Below are 22,486 nucleotides of genomic sequence, written 5' to 3'. Positions count from 1 at the left end.
TAACTTTTGGATTGATTGATTGCTTTAAGATGGCCTAAAATATTCAAATGTGTCCTTCACACTTTCTCTGAGACGGGGACAACTTCTTCAAATTGAATATTTTGAGTTTTGGACACTGTCATCTTCAATTGCAATAACTTAAAAAAAAAAAAAAACTTCAGTGCACAAACCATCATCAGGTAATTTAAGACATTTTCCTGATTGCAAGTGAACAGGATCAGTGTGCGATCCTTGGTCTTCCCCCATGATCTTGTCGATTCAAGTGTGCCAGAATATTGTTCCTCTTTGAGTTTTTGGAAAACATGCAATTTTCAATTATAAAAAAAACCATCAAATTACATAAGAACAATTAAATGTTAGGATTTTGTCCTTGATACATGACTTGGGTGATTAATCTATCACTCAAAATGCAATTTTAAATCTGATTGGTCGGCTGATCGATTAAACTGTTGTTGACTTTACTAAAAGTCAGGAAACAGATCAACTCAGAACGACCTAGTTAAATAGACTATTCGATTTAACATGAACGAGCAAAAAAGTTACATCTCTACTTTCAGATTTTACAGTGTAAAATTGTTCTACAATTTTTCACAAGATAAAAGGCACAGTTTTTATTTACTACATGAATTTAGATGTTTAGATGTCTATTATACCTTACTGCCATTCCTTATTAATTCTAACCGGCAACAGAGAGGTAGAAAAAGAAAACAAACGATTTAGAGAAGGATTTTTAAAGCGAGTGTAAGTGTTTTTGTTGTTTCGGCTAACTTCCTGTTAGCAGTTAGCAATCCGCTCTAGCAGCAAGCAGTGGGAAATCTCTGAAATCTAAAATATATTGCTCAGAGCAGCATTAAACTCATGTCCCTTATAGTATGTAGTGCACAAAACGTGAAATATCCGAATGTTTCATCCATCATGACAAGAAACATCCAAGCTCTTAACACCTCATTTTATTGTCCCAACATTCAAAAGTACAAATAATTCAAACACAACAGTTTTATGAAAAAGAAAAAACAAACATTTACAGCAAGATTTTTATTTTTGTTTCCAGTTTCAGAAATGACCTAAACTAGCAAGGATAACATGAAGTCATTCATCGCAGTAATTGGATTAATAATAAGAATAAGAATACTAAGAATAATAGCAATAATAATCATAATAATCATCATTGATAATTGTTAAGTAATAACATAAGCAGGAGAGAGTAGAGAGAGCCGCGGCCATGGGGCCCTGTGAACATTTTTTCGTCTTTTTTGTCTTTAAAGATTTCGTTTATAGATTTTTCAGATAGTAAACAAACACGTCTCAGGAGGAAAAATGAAAACTGACAAGAAGAGCCTAGTTCCTCTGTTCACCTTCCCTCCTCCACTACTGGCTGCGTTGTTCCTACTGGCAGGCTGCCACTATAAGGCGCTACAGGGGATGGTGTGAGCCATAGGGGTTGGGCATAGAGCGAGGTGACGCAGCCCCATGTTTCAAACACCCTGACATGCACACACACTTTCACACACACTTTCACTTCAAAACAAACCGCACAGACTACCTCTGGCACACGGGTGCGCGCACATGCACTCAAGGGAAGACACACATATACGTCTGTATATATGTGCGCTACAATCACACACATGTAATCACAAACACTGAACATATGTTTATACTGTACATACGCACGTTTCGATGCACTCCACGCTAACAAACATATGAGGACAAACGCACAACACGCACACAAATTACATAAAGGAACATGCATACGAACATGCACACATGCGCGCACGCACACTCCCACACGTGCACACAGGGTCTAGGCGGAACACAGGCACGCATCGTAAGAGTTCAAAAGTCATACAGTGTAGGAAATTAGTTCACACATCAGAACAACATTCTACTGGGGTCGTTGCATAATTCAAGCTCCCAACGGCGGCGGGGAGCATGAAGGGGTCTGGTTTTTGTTGGCGGGTGGGTGGATGAGTTGGTTGGTTTGTTGCCGTTATGACGTTAGAAAACTATGTGTTTGGATGGCGCAGATGATGACTGGATAGTAATGATGATATAAGATGACCCGGCCCGTCAGATGACTGAGGTGTGAGAGAGAAGGATGTACTTATGCGTGCATGCGTCTGAGTGTTTAAAATGCTCTCCACACACCTCCTTCATGTTTTCAAGTCTTCACAACAAACAAAAAAAAAGAAAAAATCCAATTCCGTATATTTATACTTCTGGAACCATTCCCTTACCTTTCACCTTTCAAAATATATAATATATATCATATTAGAGTATATAAAATATAGAATCGGTACAATCCCTTTTCATACCTCCAGAGTACTTCTTAAGTATAGCAACAACTGCTTTAAATAACAGTTGGTGTGCAATGGTAACAATTTCTCATTTTTAAAGATTTGTTGGTATGTCATTTGAAAACATGATGAATATTTTTTTTAAAAATAAGTTTTGACTCTTAAGTGATTTCGACCGATTTAGTCCAGTGCAATGAATGACCCTCAAACAACAATGGGCATTTGCTCCTTTTAAAATGTATCTGCCCAAGCCTCCAAGAGCTGAATGTTATATAAAATGTTTTTACTGAAAACTGAAAACTATGCTTTCAGACCCACATTTTTGCATAAGGTTTCATCACAAAGCGGTAGTAAGTGGAGGGAGGGTGTGGACGGAGTGGCTTTTTAGAACTACACAAACTTATCACAGGTTATATTGAACCAGAACGACTGTTTATAACATTCTATTAAGACTAAACTTTATTGAAAAAGATCTAAAGATTTCATTTTAACAAGACAAGAAAAAAGCAATAGCAAATTTAACTATTAACTAGGTTATGCATAGCGAGTAACTGTTTCTAGTAATAAGGGAAGAGCGTCCCCCAACCCTCCAGACATTTTTTTCAGTTTTCTTGACTTTTAGATTTTTTTATATTGTAATTTTGATATATTGGTACAAAGCACAAACGTACTAAAAGTTTCTCTCAGTGCAGTGGACTACTGGCAGAGCCTCTCCACTAGTCGCTTTGTTCCCTTTTGCTCAGAAACGCCCCCTCCCTGTACCAGAATCACGCAAATACACAGACAATGAAACAAATAAATACATAAATACACAGATAAATTAATCAATTAATAAATATATAATAAATACAAATAAATAAAAAATAAATAGTTTTAAAAAATAGATAAGTAAATAAACTGCTAAACAAATACAGTTATATTCTAAGATTTTTGTTCGGTTTCTTTTTGCCGCGGTAGCTAACTGAAAGTTAATCCAAATCTTTTTTTTTCTCCACAAGCAACATGACAACAATTGAACAGTTTCCTCACAAGTTTTTCTAAGTAACTGAACCACCACTTCATAATAAGTTGTCATATGAAAAGGACAAGCTCAAACAAAAGAACAGTGACAACTCATATAGTACAGTAGATATTGTAAAACAAATGTAGACTATATATGTATATATATATCATCTATTTGTACACAGCAAATAAAGACACAGTTGTCATAGATCCTTTTTAAGGAAACAAATATCTAGACTAACGGAACTAGCTAATCATCATTTAGTTTTGACAAACGTTTCACGCTCAGCAAGTAACCTAAAAGTCAGCAAGCCAAACCAAAAAGAAATTTAAAAAAAATTAAAAAATACTAAATGAAAGTTTTGTTCAGTGATTCTTACAAGGCCCAAGTTTCGTTTATCTGGTTATTCAGCAAAGAAATAGTCTCACCAGATATTATTGGGCCAACAATAAACAAATATTAAACAAAGAACAGCAGCTCAAGTCAATGCCAACATCGAAGTATTTTTTTTTCTTTAAACAACACATAGAACAACAAACTTGGATATTTAAGATATGTGAATAATGTAGTATAGCACCTACTGTTGATCGCTAAAAGGAAGTTCTTTTCAAATGTAAGTTCACAAACGCAGAGCGAAGAAAATGATATAGATAATGTATAGTATGCTCTCTAAATGGATAGATGTGTATATATCTATTTACTGATATCCCATATTGACTGATGACAAAAACAGGAAAACAAGTGGACAAAGGGTCTTCTTGCTTTGGGCTCTGGACTATAAGGATGGTTAGGCCTTAGAAAGACCCCACTCCCTTCCCTTTTGGGTATCGCTGTTGAATAATTACGCACTAGTACATATGTGAAAAATTACCAAAATCACCTGCCTCAGTTTGCATCCCTTTTTTCACAAAACCTTCCATCTACAAAATCACTGCCAACTTGGAGTCCCCAAAAAATCAAACAACCTTTGATCCTATAAAGTACCACGGCAGAACGACAAGACAAGGTGGTGCCCCCTCCCTCCCGCCCCGGCCCCCCCTAGTTAGCCAGTCAAAATATTTTTCTCTTTTTTCAAATCCAGATTCTTGTAAAAATTCTTCAATAATTATTATTTTAATTATCATTTATAAAAATAGATCTTCTTTCTCTTTATTTTTATCTTTTTCTAAACGCATTTTTTTCCAAGCAAAGAGATCTTCTCTTTGGCAACAGTGTTATTTTTTTTTTCTTAAATTACTGAACGTGTCGTCAGGAAAGCTAACCCATCCCCTCCCTCGCCCCATCTCCCTGAACCCCTGTGAGGAAAGACGTTATGTTTTGTTTGCGATACAAAACAAAAACAATGTTAGAAATTCTTTTTTTTTCTACATCAGAGTTACTGGGATCGTGGAATCCCGTCTGTAATCGATAAGGGGAAGTTTTTAATACACACTAAAAATGAATGAATGGTTCACCAATTTAAAAAAGAGCCCCCTCCCTTTCACTGACAGGGAGGTATATAATACTAACGACAGTGGATCCGGATTTACAAAAGAAAAACAAATCCTGAATCAAGACAGAGAAAAGGTTTCAATCTAAAAAGGACATTCTCTTCTCTGAAATAAGGGGATACAGGGATTTGCTACTGTTTACACAGAAGAGAAAAAATCATTTGAACAACCACAACAAACAGAAAGAATATACAACAAAGAGAAGCCTGCATTATCACAGAGCTTCCAAAAACTCATGAACATTTTCATCATTTCATTTTTGTAATACTTAGGCAACATTGGCTTATAGGTCCAAAGTTATAATATAAGCCATTTCTAGTTCAATTTGTTTGATGGTTTGTCGGTTGCTTTGTGTTCCGGTTGGAGTTTGCTGCGTTGGATGGCTGTAGTAGGGTGGTAGTGGTAGTGACTGAAGGGGCTAAGGGACGGGTGGAGGTGGAGGGGAGGGGGGGAGGTCGGGGGCAATTTTGGAGCAGACAAAGTCGCGGGGCAACTGCTTCTACGTGTTAAAGTTCAGGACTTGTGTGTCTTGTTAGTCTTGAAGGAGACTTGCAAGACGCGGTCGCCCAACCTGTAGCCGTTGAGACTGGCGATGGCCATGGCTGCCTCGTCGTAATTCGTCATGGTGACGAAGCCGAAGCCTTTGCACTTGTTGGTGTTGAAGTCACGGATCACCTTGACGTTGTTGACCGCGCCGAAGGGCCCGAACAGCTGCCAGAGCACGCTCTCATCTGAATCTGGGGACAGGTTGTACACGAAGATGCACCAGCCAGTGCCCGTGTGCCCGGGGATGTTCATGCCGACCAGGCTGGTCATGCTGTCGATGGTGATTGGGGAGAACCTAAGAGGAGAGGCAGATGGAGGGAGAGGAGAAAGAGGGGGAGGGAGAGAAGAGTGTTTTAATTGAACAGATGAAGGCATATGTTGAAACTCAATGTCTGGATCTATTGTGCATGAAATGGCCATAAACCGGTGAAAAACCTATCTCCATCTTGCTTTTCAGTGTTAAATTTTCAAACAGAATCCTCCTTTCAAATCTGAAAGCTTGCCATGATGCTCACCTGAATGATACGCTACTGTCTACAGCCATATTAAATAACAAGCATAAAACGTAATCTATTAAATGTTTGATCCGTGTATGTTTACTGTATGTGCATGTATGTCTTAGTCTAAATGCACAACTTTGTGTGTCACTGCAGAGCTACGACTAGATTCTCCCTGAGCTCCTCACTTCTGAAAGGCCTCCTGTCAGCAGTGACGACAGCGCTGCGTGCTGGGCTATATTCTGCTGAAGGAGATGCAGACGAAGGTTCTCTCTTTGTGTCCTTGAGTGCCTCCTTTAGGAGCTAAATTGCAGGAAGTTGTTGAATTAAACCGTTGCTAGAAATCCATCAAAGATCATGCACCAGCCTGCTAAATCTGTTCTCATTCGCCTCATAATCTTCTCCTTTTTCTCGTGATGCAAGAGATTTGAATCCTCAGTTGACTTCACTTAATTGCCTTTCCGCTTAAAGGAAAGGGAACCGAGGAAAAAAATATCCCCACTTTTAAATAAAAGGTAAATGAGACAAAAAGGTTCATTTCTTATGCCACCTCTCTCCAAGAAACGACTATAGGCATTATTGGGTGTGCTTTAATTGAGATTTCCGCTTTGCTGCAGCTGTCTCTGAGTAGGCTGCTTTCTTAAGGAAAGGGAGGGAGGGAAGAGGGAGCAAACTAAATGGAAAATGGAAGCACTTTACAGCCCACTGGCATTAAGGTACAAAGTGTATTCCTCCCACTCCTCCCGCAGTCGGCAGGGTGTTCTATTCTGTTCTATTCCAGCTCGTGGCACTGATCGATAGCGCTGCTTGCTGCTCAGGGCCCCCACCGTCTCTCTCCAGTGACTATACATGGCCGGCAATCACTACGACCTTCCTGCATGACTTTGGTCATGCAGGGTTTGCTGCTGGCCATTGTGGACGCTAATACAAGTGCCTCAGAGGGTTGGCTTATCAGCGCTGAGGGCTCTTTGCACTGATTAGACTTTTTTTTTAATTGAATGTGCTGTACTAATACAAGATAAACAGATAATTTTGGTATCTATCTATCTGTAAGATTAAGACAAGATGAAGTACTACTATAAATGTTTGTGATTGAGATACAAAGGAATTTTCCTGATTTCTATGGGGTGGCCGCAGCAGCAAACTGTATTATAATAGGCTCCAAATCCTTTGACTCATATCTCTACATGGCCTCAATGTCTTGTTGAGACGATAGGATATTTTCCCCAGCATTAAGGAGGCGGAATCGTAACGGGCCTCATCGCGTCGAGGCCTTGTCTGACATGCTCGGCTGCCTTAAGGCCTCTCCTGCTGAGCTAGAAGAAAAACAACAACTTGGTGGTGATTTGTATGCAAAAGCTGAGGTTTGTGTCAGGAGTGTGACGGTTTTGGAGGCTAGCTACCACTGTGAGGAAGAGTGTGCCTGTATGTGCATGTGTGTTACTGTGGGCATGCATGTAGACGTGCTTGCAAGCGTACCCGTCAGAGCGGGACCAAACAGTAACCAGTGTTACAGACGAGACCAGGGGTTGCATAGCAACAGTGTAGCTGACCAGATATCTATTCTGTCCTCACTAAAGCCAACCACCTCCAGCTCTCAACGCCATTTTTCTGTTTCCGCTAAAATAATTACCTCAGATCAGTGAAAAGCACTTCTGACTTGATACTTGATGTAATAAGGATGGCTTAAATAGACACTAATTCAACTTTCGAAAATGATGTAAAGACTCAGAGCGAGGGCACTGAGCTAAGTGTGCGTTTCTCTTGAGCTAAATCTTCCTCTCAGAGTTGCTAAGATGACTTCAGATGGTGTCCTCTGTGCTTGCAACATGCAAGATGCCACCCTCAGCACATAAAACATCTATCACCACAGTGGCTGCTGCTCGGGGTTATGTAACACCTATGGTAGCGAGAAAGCAAAATGAAACATGGAGGCGAAAGGAAGGAATTCGAGCAGAGCAGTGCCAAGCAAAGCTGGAGCTGTCTGCAGTGAAACAGCATTTCCTGTTTCCAGCAGGGATCCAGGTTCATCCAGCCTCATCCAATGTCCTTGCTCAACACTATCTAATCTCAGCTAGTAGTGCCAAGAAATGAAGGCAATGTATCATTTTGTTGGGGCTTCCACTGCACAAATGTAAATTTATCACATAAAGGATTTGTTACACAGCTAATAGTGGGCATACAAAGGTTTTATCTAAAGGTGTGAGGATATAGCTATAAAAATCAAAGTCAGAATCAAAATTTGCTGTTCCCAGGCTACAGCTGCAGAGTGACAAGGCCGGAGAACCTGAATCCGGTAGAAAAAAACACACCTAGAAATTAGGAGTTTTACACCAGAGAACAAAATCCATTCAGTACACAGAAACAACCCAAAACAATCCAAACAACACCAGCACTTGTCATAATCAAATCAAAGCAAATTATTCACCACTGAAAACAAAGACTGATTGTTTTCTGTTTTTTTTGTATTTTTTTCCCACACACCTTAACTGGTTGGTAGGGTTTGAAAACCAACTCAAGCTTACGAGGAAAAAACCAAACAAATCAAAGAACCAAAGATGCAGTTGACCTTGAACGAATTGTCAAACGCAAAGTGACTGCAAAAATACAAGGAAACATGAACTAAAGGAAAGAACAGAAGAAAAAAGGATATTGAAAAATCATTGAGTCAACATGGACATCTGGCATTGGGTGAAGTTTTTAATTACCTCTTTACGCCATAGGCCATATTAAGCAAATTGTCCAGCCTGTAAAGAGAAGGAGGGTTCTGGGGTTAATGGTGGGCAGATGGTCGACTCACTCAATGGAACTAATGTTAAGTCCCTGTAGGAACTGCATGGTCCTCCTCACTCAAGAACAAACAAACCCATCTATAGTTGGCCCATTACACTGAGGAGCCCCACCACTAAATGCCATCATCAGTTAATGAAGCTACAGTACCATCTTTTTGGTCGGCATTTGCTCGGTTGGCCACTGTGCTACTTCATGGCCCTGCACTGGTTAATGTCAGAGCGGAGGTGGTGCAGACACATTGACATTACTGTAGGTGCGGCCGTTTAGTTGTTATACAAGTCTACAGGTCACAGTTCAGGATTACAGACACATACGAAGCACGGGTGGCAGCAGGGCGGTCGCATACGAGGATGCTAGTCTTGCCATAGTGCTACGCAAATGACTGATTTTACGTGCAGGAAATTGCATGTGGGTATCCATACAATTCATGCTGCCACATTGATATTTCACTTAAAGATTTTTTCTACAAATAAACTATGGTCTTTAATTTGTCGTGCCTCAATTGAGACAACACCTGAAATGACAGGGAAACAAAATGATCCAGAGTTCTGTCAGTGTAATGGTTTGGCATTTGAATAATGGTGCGCGGAGAGGTGATGATGATTGAGTATGTTTTCTATGAGTCGGGAAAAAAAACCACAACACACAACTGAACATTAAACTAGCCATGAAATGTGTGAATGTCTGTCTTTATGGCTTGGGGTCAACCTGTTAAGTGCTAACAGGTCGGATGGAATGGCTGAGTGTTAGTCCAAGGGTGTCCTCTGTCTAAAAGGGTTAGTTTTTTGGGAAATGTTCACGTTTCATATTAAGTTGAGCCCCGTGAGCTAAAGCCATTGCAGTAAGTCAGGGTAAACTGCAGTTTGTGTGTAAGTGTGTGTGTCTTTGTCTGTGGGCAGTATGAAATGCTGGCCGTCTTGGCTAGATGCAGTCTGCTTGGTGACTCAATGACCTTCATTCCTCACTTGGGTCTGGCTTGTCTCATGTCTTATTAACTCCTCTGGCCTAATGGACAGGGGCCACGGCTTATTGAGCAACAGCTGGCCAGTGACGCTCTGTTCCTCTTGAAAACACTACAAACTCTCTGACTTTGACTCTACTATCAGGGTTGTTTCTCCCTTTTCTCTTTCAGGCAACAAATGGCTGCTCTCTGGCAACAAAACTGCTTCGCGAAACCTTCAAGTAAGCATTAAAATCGTATTGTTTTTATCACAAAAAGAATCCAGGTAACCATTCATTCACATTATTGTTTTCTTACCGCACAACTTCATTATCATTTGATTGCAATTAAGAAAGCAATTAGGTTTCAAAGGCTTGTAATAAAGGACTTATTTAATAATAATAATCACAATACAAATTAGATTGATGATTTTTAATTGAATTTATATTGCATGTTAGAGACAACAGATCAGCAGTCTACTAATCAGGGACAATTTAACACCAGGATGCCAGGTAATTGTAGCTAAGTACCTTATAGATACTGAGGAGAAACGTAATAAGTTGTGTTTTAAAATATTATTCTAATACTGGCTCATAAGTTTGTCATGTTGATGTTTTTTTGTTTTTAATTTAAATTAAAGATGCATTCAAATGTTTTAAAAAGAAGTCATGTTGTGATAAGCACTCATGTTTAAATCCCCGCAGCTGAGTTAATTAACATAACCATTTTACATTTTACATAAACGTTTTGAGTACTTTGCTGGCTGACTTATTATCTGGATTCAAAGTGTGTTTGCATTATAGTACTCTTCGCTGTATAAGAAGTCTGGAAGCAGCCCTAAAACAAAGGGAAAAAAAGGCAGAGGAAAGGATATACGGAGTCATTAAAGCAGTAATTAGCCCATTACGTGGGGAGGGAACAAGCAGGCTGCTTTGTGGGTAAATTAGTCAATTGGAAAGGATGCTCTGAGGAGAGGCGCTCCAGGCCTGCGGAGCACGAAGACATCTGCTGGCCGCCGGGCCATTGGGCCACAACAAAACAACCTGCTGCAAACACACTCTCTCTCTCTCTCTCTCTCTCTCTCATACACATGTACGAATGCACACTGATGCACGCTCACCACGCAAACACTCTGCCAGCTTTTCACACTGCCTCTCCAAGCTCAATATAAACAATAGGGCTTTTGTGCTTTCTCTCAATACAGTTAATGGAGGAATGGGCGTTTTTTGTCTTTTATTTTTTGAAACAAAAAATCTTTTCAATTAAAATTGGCTCCTGCCCTGGATATAATAGGGCTAATTTGCTAATTAGTACCATTAGTTAACGACAGAGGATCGGAAACGAGCCGGGATCTAGGGCTTGCTGTATTGTGCTTGAGTCGATTATGTTTGCCGTCTTGGAGAGAAACCATACAAGCACGTTGTACATTAAGTTGTGTTATAGCAGGCCCACGTGATTTAGTCACATAGTACAGATGTAATTATAACTGCGGCAGGATTGTTCTGTATTTTGCTTGGACTATTTTTTTATTTTTTTTTTACTTTACGTATAAGCAGCAGCACAAACTGCTTAGTGTGTTAAACAAGCAGGACGATCACTAACGGTTTTATTGTCAGCACTTATTCACATTTCATTTTGCTTCAGACTAAGTACATCTCTTTTGCTTCATTACTTTTAGTTTATTAAATGTATTCAACTTTGAAACCTACCATAACATGTATATCTTTAATATTTAGTTTTTTCATCAAATAAAGAGAACAAACAATAGATCAGGTTTGAATGAACACTACCCTTTTTTGAAAAAGGGAAAGGGGGCAGATCGAGCACATTTCCAACTTCTAAAGTGTCGAGGTTTTAGTGGAGGGCTCGGGTGCAGAGAGCAGGAGCACAGGGACACAGTGAGGAAGTAGTGTCCTGTGGTTGTGAGTTGTGATGAGAAGCGACAGCTCTCCTGCAGAGCCTGTAAATTGGCTTGGCGTATCACAGACACACAGCCACGCTACATCGCTCAGGTGTCACACCGGGGAAGCCGCTCCAGAAGAAAAATACCTTCCAAGCTCTGACTTTGATGGTAAGTAAACAGCACGACCGGCTTAGTGTTATTGAAAGAGAGAGGAAATTGTATAAGCACATGTTCTGTATCCGATTCTGAAACATTCTCGTTGGACTGGATGATGGAGAAAAATGTGATATGATCACCTGTTTCTACCTTGTTTTTTTGTAGGTGAGGTGACCTCGAAGACCTTACCATCCGTGGGTATGGTACTTCAATTTAAGAAAGGATTGCTTGTGTCATTAGTGAGTGACAGGAAATGACCAGGTCGGATGCCATATATACAGTATGTTAGCCAGTACTGTATATGATGTTAGTGATAGCTTGTGGACCTGGGCAAAAAGCTTTTTTTTTTCTTTTTCTTCCCTTACATAAATTATTTGATTTAATTTGCTAAGACATTAGTTGCTTTTGAATAACTTCAGCTTCTACTGCAGGGACTTCTACAGTATTTAAGACAGTAGCTTATGTCTTGCAAGTCAAGCAAATGTATATTTATATCTGCAATGCGTTTAAAGTGAGTCAAACTACAGAGATGCACTCCAACATTATGGTTTGTTGTATCAATCTGACCCTATAATGCTGAATCCTGGCTTATATTGGCATCTCTTTTGTTTGATAAGTATTTATAAAAATTTTATCCAAATCCATGTTTTTGCCCAGGCCTCAGAGTGAAAATTCTGGGAAGTGTTGGCTTGATGGCAGCATGATGAAATGAGAGGAAATACGTAGTTGTGAACGACAGAACCCCACAGTCTCTTATGAACAGTTCCTCTCTGATCTGGGTGGACCCACACAGAGCACTCACAGGGCCTGTTTTATTGACACCTGCACCAGGTGCATAAGTCACAGCTGTTGTTCAAAAGGGGGACGTATTTGCTGGAATAAATGTTCACAGGAAAAAAGTCGCATCATTGTTGAAAACACAGACGTGTCTATTAGTCATGCTCTCAATGCGTAGGCGTAACATCCCCTGTTCGAACAGTGTAAATTGCATTTGGTGCAAATGTTTTCCAAATCAGGCCCGTTGTTTGGAACAGAAGTGTTTATGGTCACATAAACCAAGAATTAAATTGAGTTTACAACTGATATAGACATTATAAATCTTTCATATCCACATATAAAATAGGAATCCTGTTAATCATTTATTCTTCCCAAACACACTGGTAGTGTAGAAGCTGTTCAGTTGTTGAGAACAATATCAATCATACCACATTAGACAACACACTAGTTTCAGAATTCAAGATGTAAAATGATAAGGATGTGTACATATAACTTTCTTTTCACTAACTCGAACACATTAACCTGGAGATTCCCAACCTTTTGAGCAGATGGCCATCTTGACCCCAATCTATTTTTTTTTTATGTCCAAGGCACTTTGTGTTTCATTTTGTTACATCATAAAGTCTCCGAAATCGAGCCGGGAAGCACGAGGAGCCGATGGTTCTGGGAAGTATATTTCCCATTCTGAATTCCCATTACCAGTCTCCAAGTTAATGTCACAGTGCTACAGCTGCTATTGCCATCACTTTGTGACACTCTGTGTCTGAGAAATCACTTTTTTTTACACTTGGCTTATGGCTTAAAATACAACAATCCTCATGAGCTTCAGTGACTATTGCTGTGGAGAAGAAGCCAGTGGAAGGCGTGAATCTGAGCTGTAGCAAATTCAAAATGCTTCCTTTGTTGTAGCTGTGTGCTTGACCTGGTAGCCAAATGGTTACAATACTTACAATATAAAAAAGTTAAGTCTTTTAAGAGGCAGACTGTATTAAATCTACTACTGCTGTAATTGGGGCATGTACAGTAATATAAAAGCGTTTCTTTCCACAATGCACCTCAGGAGTAAGAGTTAACACCCTGCTCATAAGCGTAGCCCTTTGACTTTTCATCAAGAATCAGGTATTGTCCAATGCAAATCTTTTCATGATAATGAATCAATCGGGAGGGTCTCATCCATCCAAGCCTTAAGAGATCCCTGTAAAACACTCGGAGAAAATGAATTCCACTTTTACTTCCTGAAAGTTCAATGGAACAATGGAACCAGTCACTTAAATTTATTTAAGAATTTTGATTGGGTCACTATATAAATATCAGTAGATCTTACACTTGGTCGGCTCCCAGGGTTGGGAAACTCTACATTAGCTATGCACCTTTAAAATCACATACATGTACCCAATATAAATACTGTGACAACACTACCTGAACCCTTCCCCACCCTCTTCTCTGACCATCTCCGTGCCTCACCCCTGCACTCACCTGAACCTCTGAGCCTGGTGGTGGAGGGGGCCTGGATATCGACGGTTGGGGGACTGGTAGAGTTGTGACAGGAGAGCTTGGCTGGTCTTCTGGCTGGGGTTGTTGGCGAACTTGACCGTGATGGGCTCAGCGGCACCCGATGGCTTCTGTCCGTTCAGGCCCTTGATGGCCTCCTCAGCCTCTATCCTCTTATCAAAGCGGATGAAGCCCACACCTCGGGAGCCACCTGCGGGGCCAGCAGATCACAAACAAACACAGGCCCCTTTTACTTTACAGGATTTAGAGGGAACAGCTAAGATCAATACATTCATAGTATGTGGTCTGCTGATTTTTGTCCTTTCCCACTCCAACAACATCAAACGTCATATTCCCAAGTAGTCTTTCTGCTTTTGTTAATCACTTGAACGATAAACTAAATAACAGAAAATAATTACTTCATTTTAATTGTGGATCTCAACACAAAAACACAAAAACAGCTTTGTCCCTGCAGCTCTTACACTGAAGAATAAGTAATTACTTTATTTTGCACAAATGATTGATTATTGCTGCTTTTCTCAGAATGACGGAGGACCTGTAAGAACTTTCTAAAACTTTTAAGATTCTTTCTTTTTTTTTTTTCTCTTCTTTTTTCCAGCTTTCACTGTCCTGAGTTTGGATGATGTGTGTTTTGTGTCTCTACGTTTTCCCATATGTATGGATAATGACTCTGCAGCTGCAAACAAAGTCTACCTCTGGGTACTAATAAAGGAAGTTGAACTTGAACTTGAACAAAATCCATCCCATATTGAGGCAACTAAATGGCTAAAATGTGATTGTATCAGTTTGTATGGAATGCCTTGTTGTATTTTTTAAATTGACTTGTATTTGAATTAAATACATTTTCTCATATCAGTATATTGTATTTTATTTAGAGATATTTGAAATGCAAGTATCTATAATCTGCAATTGTTAGATTAGCCCATCTTTGGTTCTAATTTTTAATCAGGTAAAATCCTAACTCAGATTAATGGATTAATGGCTGATCATCAACAGCACTTATTTAAACGGTTTTTTATATTCTCAGTTCGACGAGACTGTCCATCCCACCTCCCTTTGAGACTGAAATCTGATGTGCTGCATTTACCGAAAAGGATTTACAGCAGGTTTAAAGAAAGATAGAGATAAATAGCGTGACATTACTACACAGACACACACCAGCCGTGGACTAGTGCTGCGAAGTGGCTTTGGCTCTGTGTCTGTTTTAAAGCCTATCAGTCCATTCTTCCTCCATGCTATGCTCCAGTCACAGTCAGACATACACACACTCTTCCTGCATTGTTCTCAGTGACATTTGAGCCGTTTCCTTGGAGACATTTTTTGACTGCCACCTGAGGGAAACATTTAGAGCTGTGCTTCCTGGGAGGTCCTTTATTGGTGTCTCTGAATGCTCTGTGTGCGTTGCTGACTGTATATATATATATGTATACGTGTGTGTGTGTACGTGCAAACTGGTATCTATTAATGGATGCTGTGCCTTGTTTTAATGAGGCTGCCTAGATGGCCCAGAGGATGCTCGCTCAGTGACAGCAGCACTCTGCTGAAGAGACTATTTACATAATACTGTGTGTGCACACAGGCATGTCTGTGTGACTGAGACTGAATAAAAGAGGGGCAGTGAGAAAGAGGGGAATTTTGTGTTTGAGCATCATTGTGTGCAGTCTCTTTCTCACACATAAAAACCCTCCTTATTGTTATTCCACATTTTTGTACATGCCATCCCTCTCCCCATCTCTTTTTTATACTTCCTGCTGGCTTGTCTCACGGTGCTCGTTCCCCCGAATTCTTATTCTGAGAAGCACCTTGACCATCTCGCTTCCCCCTTTTGTTCTCTTTTTCTCTCCAGGACACAGGCAGCACAAGGTTATTTACTTTCAAGTGGCGCTGCAAAATAAGAAGCCGCTCTTTGAAAGCCAATCACAGATGAAAAATGTCTCCTTATAAGTCCCGATTTTGGACATAGAACCAAGAAGATTTCAGGTGAAGCTTATTTATTTTGTTTCTGGTTTAAAAACAGAATTTAAAAATGCGCAAATTTGCTATTGTTTTTTGTATAACATTTGTTGGATTGAAAATATGATTTATTGCATAAATGTGTCTGGAAGTCGGATTTTAGAAATACGATTTACAACACAAACACTGTAGTTTTACCTTATTTTCACTTACTTAGAGGGACTAAGAAGCTCATTTGCACTTCTCTGCAGTTTTCTCGCCTCTTTCAAATACTGGAAACCTTTTCTTAGCTGTCAACATCGGAAAAGGACCTAATTTACTCTAAGCTGTGGTGATAAGTGTCCTCCTGCAGCAGTAAACAACTTTTTGGAGCAGCAAGGACAAAGAACTCATGTGAAAATAATTTCAATCAATTTGCTCCTTTTTCGTAAAAACGCTAAAAGCTGAAAAATGATGGACAGTACCTTAAGTTTTGTGTGTCATCAACAAGGAACAGTTTTAACTGACCCCACACAATTTGCGGTACTTGGATATGATGAACAGCATTTCCTCTCCGCCTGTTTGATGATCTCATTAACTCCCATTGAGTGTGAATTATTCTGTTTTACTTTCTTTCTTTCTGGCTCCCCCTCCCCTGACAGCCATTTACATGTTCCCCTTCTTTACTTCCTCTTGTGCCAGCTCTGTACCTGTACATTTTAATTAGCTTGTCTGAGGCAGAAAAATAACAATTGTAACGGGATCTACAGAGTGCAAACAACAACCACTGTTGTTCCTGCTGTTTTTCTTCATTTATTACTGTAGTTGTCATCCATGTGCAGTGTGTGAGGTAAAATGGGGGTCAGTGCTGTGTCTTTTGGGAGAGTTGTTTTGAGCTACAGTCAGTAACTGTGATTGGTAAAAGACATGTATAAATGTATTTTAAGCAATATGCCTGATAACTGGAGTCTGTCCAATTTCACGACAAAAACAGCTGCTTGAAGGCAAGGGTAGGGCCATGCTCAAGGGCATCCCGGCGGTAGTTAAGGAAGAGGTGAGCATTGCTCATTTACTTTCTCTGCTCAGAGGAAAGAGCAGAAGAGAGCACTGTATTTGTCCTTTAATCCTCACACTTGTTTGGCCTTGAGCTGCTCCTGAGCTGGTTCTGGCTAGAGGGCCCCTCGATAAATGCTTGGCATACTGATGAAGGCATGGCACACACACACACACACACACACACACACACACGCACACGCACACACAAACAGATCTTAAGTGATGACTTGAAGAGATGCTACTGAGAATGAAGTGTGAAAAGAGAGGAGAAGATTTGTCCACGATCATTTACTATCATCCGTGACCGATTTCAGAGTGTGTATATATGTGTATGTGTGTATGTATGAGTGTGTGTGTGTGTAAGAGAGAGAGAGAGAGAGAGAGATCACTATGTGTGTATACTTGAGTTTGTTGAAGTGTGCAGCAGGGACTCTTGTCCTTGAGTCTGTACAACAGCATTGTGAGGAGGTGAAACAGGTCAGGTGGCAGTTGACCTCATCATATATATTATTTCCTAACTACACGTGTGTGCATGCGCAAAGTCCTAGGGTACAACACAATCCACTGGTTTAAGAATTTTACAATAAGAATAAGCTACATTGAGTTCAGCTGGTTAAATAAAATGGATGTTCTTTGGTTTAGACGCAGAAGAGTGAAGTGGGCCCTCTGTCACAAGTGAAGGTTGTGCTGAGAAAATCATTCAGTATAACTACAGAAGAGGGATGGCTCAATGTGCAGGAACAAGCTAATGGTGGTTTGAAATGTGAACCTAATGCAGATGTAAGTGTACAAAGTGTGTTCCAATGTATGAGCAGACAGCACTGACCTTTTCATCCTGTTTTCTTTTTCCTTGTTTTTTGCTTTGTACCTCTTGCTGTTTATGCTGAATGTATATTTATGTCATGAGCTTCACCAGACATCACATTAGCTTCTCAAATATTCCAAAACTGTATTTATGATCAGATCAAATCATTGATATAATACAAAACGAAGAAGACAAGCAGGATTATGTACTTCCTCTGCATTTATCTTTTGTTAATTTTCCAGCATTAGTTTGTTAAAGGATAAGTTCAGCACAGTCTTAAGTTTGACTTATTATCAAAACCATGAACAACAAAAGGATGAAACAATGTGATCTTAAGACTCTCAATAATGTTTGACTTTCCTCAGACCTGCCCTCAAACTTAAGCCCGAATGTTACTCCTGTAAGATTTCAAGATAGCGTGGGCGAGACCGAAGGCCCTCCTGGGCGCTCCAGTGAGATGTGTATAATTTGTGCTTATGTATATACTGTGCAGTGTAATGTGTACACATGTTTACGTAACATAGTATTTCATTCTAACATTTTATTTATTTTAGACTTCTTTAAGATTGATATTTTAGGTAACTTTGTAAAACAGCTTACACTGTAGTTTCTACCACACATTATGAAAGCACAAGCAAATCATACATTTGTATGACGTGATTTTCAGTTGCAGATAAATACATATTCAGTGAGTTGTTATTTGTAGCAGTGGCATGTAGATGAATTTGGGATTGACTCAAAGTACACAAAAGTCCTTCTAATATTATTCGGATATTTAGTATTTATTTAAGAAAAAAGCCTCTCGCAGTCAACATGTTCACGTTCTGACCGATGACTACTCAGTAGAGATTACTACAGTGTTACATGACATGAAACTGTTAAGTAGACCCATTATGCTCATTCTCAGATTCATAATTTTATTTTGGATTACTACCAGAACTGGTTTACATGCTTTAATGCTCAAAAAACACATCAGTTTTCTCATACTGTCCAGTGCTGCAGCTTTGTAGTCCTGCTCTGTCTGAAATGCTCTGTTTTCGCTCCTGTCTCCTTAGGGCCTGCCCTCCTGAATACCTGGTGTCATCTGATTGGTCAGCACCGCTAACAACAACATAGCAGCTGTGCTAAATCACTTCTTACGAGCCAAACTTGTGGCTAGGCATAAATTAATTGCAAATGTGTGACATTGTGATATAATGTGAAGTCACGGAATTAAAGGCAGGACTACTGACGAGCTGTTTGAGAAGCAGTGTTTTTCTGTGGGGGTGAGGAGCCCCTGTTGATGTGGACTTTAACCTTTTTAACTTTCAAGATCTTTAACATGCCCATGAAAAAACTGTATAAAAAACACTGAAGGAAAGAAGAAAAACAAATAACACGTTAGGTCTCCTCTAAACCTGGTGTGACGCTGTCACGCTAACAACAATCTGTCCAAAAAGTACTTAAAACTGCTTTATTGGTAATTCCCGCTAAAATAGGTAACTCCTGGACCACGTTCTGCCATGATGACACACGCAAACTCACAAGTGGAAAACATAATTAGCTGACACTGTCACGGCTGGTAATTAATGATGTGCAAAAAGGCGCACAATTAATCCACACTCAAGTCTTTTATTGCAGCTGCCGTGCCTTATTAACATATTAAACCTTAGAAGAGTTTATTTTTCTCCCGCTAAACATTATAACAAAAAACTAACTTGCAATCTATGAAGCAGCCTGCCAGTCTGCAGAGTCCAACCTAATGACTGTCCTTTCAACCAGCCCCAGAAGCCTTGCCGACTTATCAATGGCCAGCCAGCCATACAGGCAACATTAGAACACAATGTACTTACTAAGGTACAGCAATCTGTCTTTCTCACTCCCTCTCTCTCTTCTTCTTCTCACTCTCTTTCTCTGCTCTCCCTCTCCTCCACAGTAATCAACGGAGGCTTATGTAACTCTCTCTACCTGTGCTTATCTCTCCCTAACACACACCGACAGGCACATTGGCTGCCTTACTAATAACACGCTACCTCAGTGTGTGTGTGTGTGTGTGTGTGTGTGGTGGGTGGGGGGGGGGGGGGGGGGGGGGGGTAAGGGAGGGAGAGAGGGAGAGAGGTTTTGGTGGGGGGGCAGATGAAGAGTGAGTGCTGGGGGTGGGGACGGGCACAGCGGGAATGAAAAAAGAACGAGGAGTGAGGAAGGAAAGGACAAAAGGAGAGAAGGTGATAGAGGGGAATGTTAGGAGGTGACGGTAAAAGGATGATGATGAAAGGAAACAGAGCTATTCTTGCTTGCTCCTACCCAAACAAAGCCGCTCTTTCTCTAAAACCCACTATTATTTCCCCAAACACTGACTGACTGACGGAGAGAAATGACTGCTCCTCTGAGAGACCAGAAGAGAGGAGAGTGGTGAGAAACCTGGCTGCGGTTTAATGAAAGACACGCACTTTCTTTTTCACTTTCAAGCATCTAGTGTGTCGTATCCTTGTAGGCAGGCAGATGTAGACACATGCAATCGATGCACACACACATAAGGAAAGTCGCAAAATGTTTTCAGCTTTACTCCGATGCTCCATCTTGCTTGCTGACGGCTATATTGTGCCAACTGTATCAAATGATTCGACTTGCCTGTTCAAAAGATTTACAACGTGGCAGAGGCAGAAAGAAACCTCTCTTCCTGCTGTCTTCTAATTATGTGAGGAGAAAAAAAAAATGCAATGTCCTTGTTTTAAGTAACATTAGTGTGCCTGGGTACAGATGGCATTTGAAAAAGCAGTGAGAGGAGAGACGAAGGGACTTTGAAGAGTGGAGGTGCCCTGTGCTTTAGCCTTTGTCAGAGCAGAGCTTCAACCATCTGTCTGATGTGTGTGCGCACATGTATCGATGTGCATATCTGTATGTGTGCATGTTTGTTGGCTACTGCGGAGAGAGTAGGCACTCAAATGTATGAAAAACAAAAAGGGAGAGAGATGGGGATGAGACGATAGTGCGAGTCAAGGCTGCAGTCATGCCACCTAGAGTGTGCACCTCTCCGCTCGTATTACCTTGACCGTTCTGTTCTCTACCACTGAACAGGAGGAGAACAGGGATTCGGTGTGGTGTCAGTCTGAAGGGGAACATCCATTATTCAAGTCGAGAGGAGAGAACGTACCAAGTGTACAGTGGAAGGGTAATTCCTTTGAGAAAAAACAGTGCAAACGTGAATGGTGTAAATGTAAGAGGAAACGAAAGATGAAGGTGGGTTTGTGAGGAAACTTCTTGGACTCCATTTTCATGGTATTAGAAAGATTAGTGCGAGCAGCACTATGTAGTGGCCCTTGCCCTGACCTTGAAATGGATGTTGTTTTGGTATTTGTTTGCACCCAGCGCAGCAGGAATGGCACAAAGGTGAAACAAAAGGAGACGGAAGTTCTATGCAGATGAGACAGCACAGTGAGATGTTGGTATTTTGGTGAAAATTAGCTTTGAGGGTGCTCTGAGAGCAGAAGGGTTGATCTGTTTAATCATTCTTGAGCTGGTGAATTTGGTGATTTCACTCGAAAGAGCAAAAGGAATGCTTGACAAAAATGAGCAGCTACAGAATATGACTGAACAAACAGTGTTGATTAAACATGGTCCGACACATTTAAATCAACTCTAACAGTACAAGTTAATTATGACTAGAGATAAATGCCAGTAAAACAGTCTGTACTGCAGATTACTGAACAACTGTAATGAGTATCTAAGACCCACATTGCTTTCAGACAGAATTAAAACTTTTCCTTCCTTGATTTAATCAGTACACCTATCTAAAATTTGTAGGACCGTACGCACAGGAAACCGGTCAGTTATAACTTCCTGGGGATACTGAGATCTTTCTGTTAAAGGGGGCACAGCTGTGTGCTTTCTGGCTTTCTCTCCCCGTTATCTGGTAAAAGTGGTGTTTCAGTGACATTTTAGGGGGGGGGATGAGTGACGAAGCAATGTTGCATGTAAACATTATCAAATCTTTCCAGCCTCCGACGGAGTCTGTCAATGTGCTCAAGAGCTCCTGTGTTGAACAATGCTGAAGGCTATGCACGCAAACTACAACATGACAGGACTGTAACTAACTCAAGACAACATGAATTCAACTTTAAAAGGCCTATCATGCACTTCTGGCAGTACATTTGTGAACTTGTCAAACACTGTCATGTTTTTTGTCTTGGAGGAGCAAGAGAGAGCTTTTTTCTTAGCTCTCGATATACAGAATACTACTTGGCAATAAAAAATGCCAGAGGGTCTCAAAAAGCTTTCAAACATGGATGCCTCATCATGTATCAGTAAAATCTCAAGGTAATCTAACCTTCACTTAATGCTATTTTGATGAGGAGCAACTTGCCTATTACACAACTGCAGCTTGACGTCAAATTACTATTCATTCAGCGTGCAAAACCATCTTGTTATCAGTAATACTGGCAACAATGGACGCTTGTGACCAGTTACCATGGGAATCTTTCCCATTGCTGTCTTCCATCCCACGTGAACGGAGCATGGAATCAGCCTTTTCACAGCCAATCCTTACACATGCACTCAGCAGCGATTCAGTTTTGCATCAGGACCAGCATTTGTCGAAGCCAAGTATGTGGATCGATTGTATTTGCAGTCATTGATCAGGTAAGCACTGACCTCTGCTCGCACACAGGTCCGGGATGGAGAACTAGGAATGGCCAACTATTGATCCGAAGCTATCTCTGATATTATATCTGTTTCAAATTGACGCTTGTCCAAACCGGCTGTCAGAGCACAAGATCATGGCCCAGCTGCCTTCCCTGAAGGTTA

At 40.5% G+C, this 22,486-nt stretch overlaps 1 protein-coding gene across 12 annotated transcripts in view; it reads right to left on the bottom strand.

The window, feature by feature from the left end:
- Positions 1–930: 930 nt before the first annotated feature.
- Positions 931–22,486, bottom strand: part of elavl4 (ELAV like neuron-specific RNA binding protein 4) — an 85,090-nt gene continuing 63,534 nt past the window's right edge. For 9 of the 12 annotated variants that reach the window (XM_030433382.1, XM_030433383.1, XM_030433371.1 and 6 more), the window contains 3 exons: positions 13,876–14,110; positions 8,539–8,577; positions 931–5,628 (listed from right to left, as the gene is read on the bottom strand). In XM_030433382.1, coding sequence (XP_030289242.1) covers positions 5,301–5,628; positions 8,539–8,577; positions 13,876–14,110 — 602 coding nt within the window. In that variant the 3' untranslated portion in view covers positions 931–5,300. The remainder of the gene's footprint in view (positions 5,629–8,538; positions 8,578–13,875; positions 14,111–22,486) is intronic. The other 3 variants (XM_030433372.1, XM_030433374.1, XM_030433375.1) reach the window with 3 other exon arrangements.

This window comes from Sparus aurata, chromosome 11 (assembly GCF_900880675.1).
Source record: "Sparus aurata chromosome 11, fSpaAur1.1, whole genome shotgun sequence".
Classification (NCBI taxonomy): domain Eukaryota; kingdom Metazoa; phylum Chordata; class Actinopteri; order Spariformes; family Sparidae; genus Sparus; species Sparus aurata.
The sequence above is the reverse complement of the archived record's forward strand: the minus strand, read 5'-3'. Positions and strand labels throughout refer to the sequence as shown.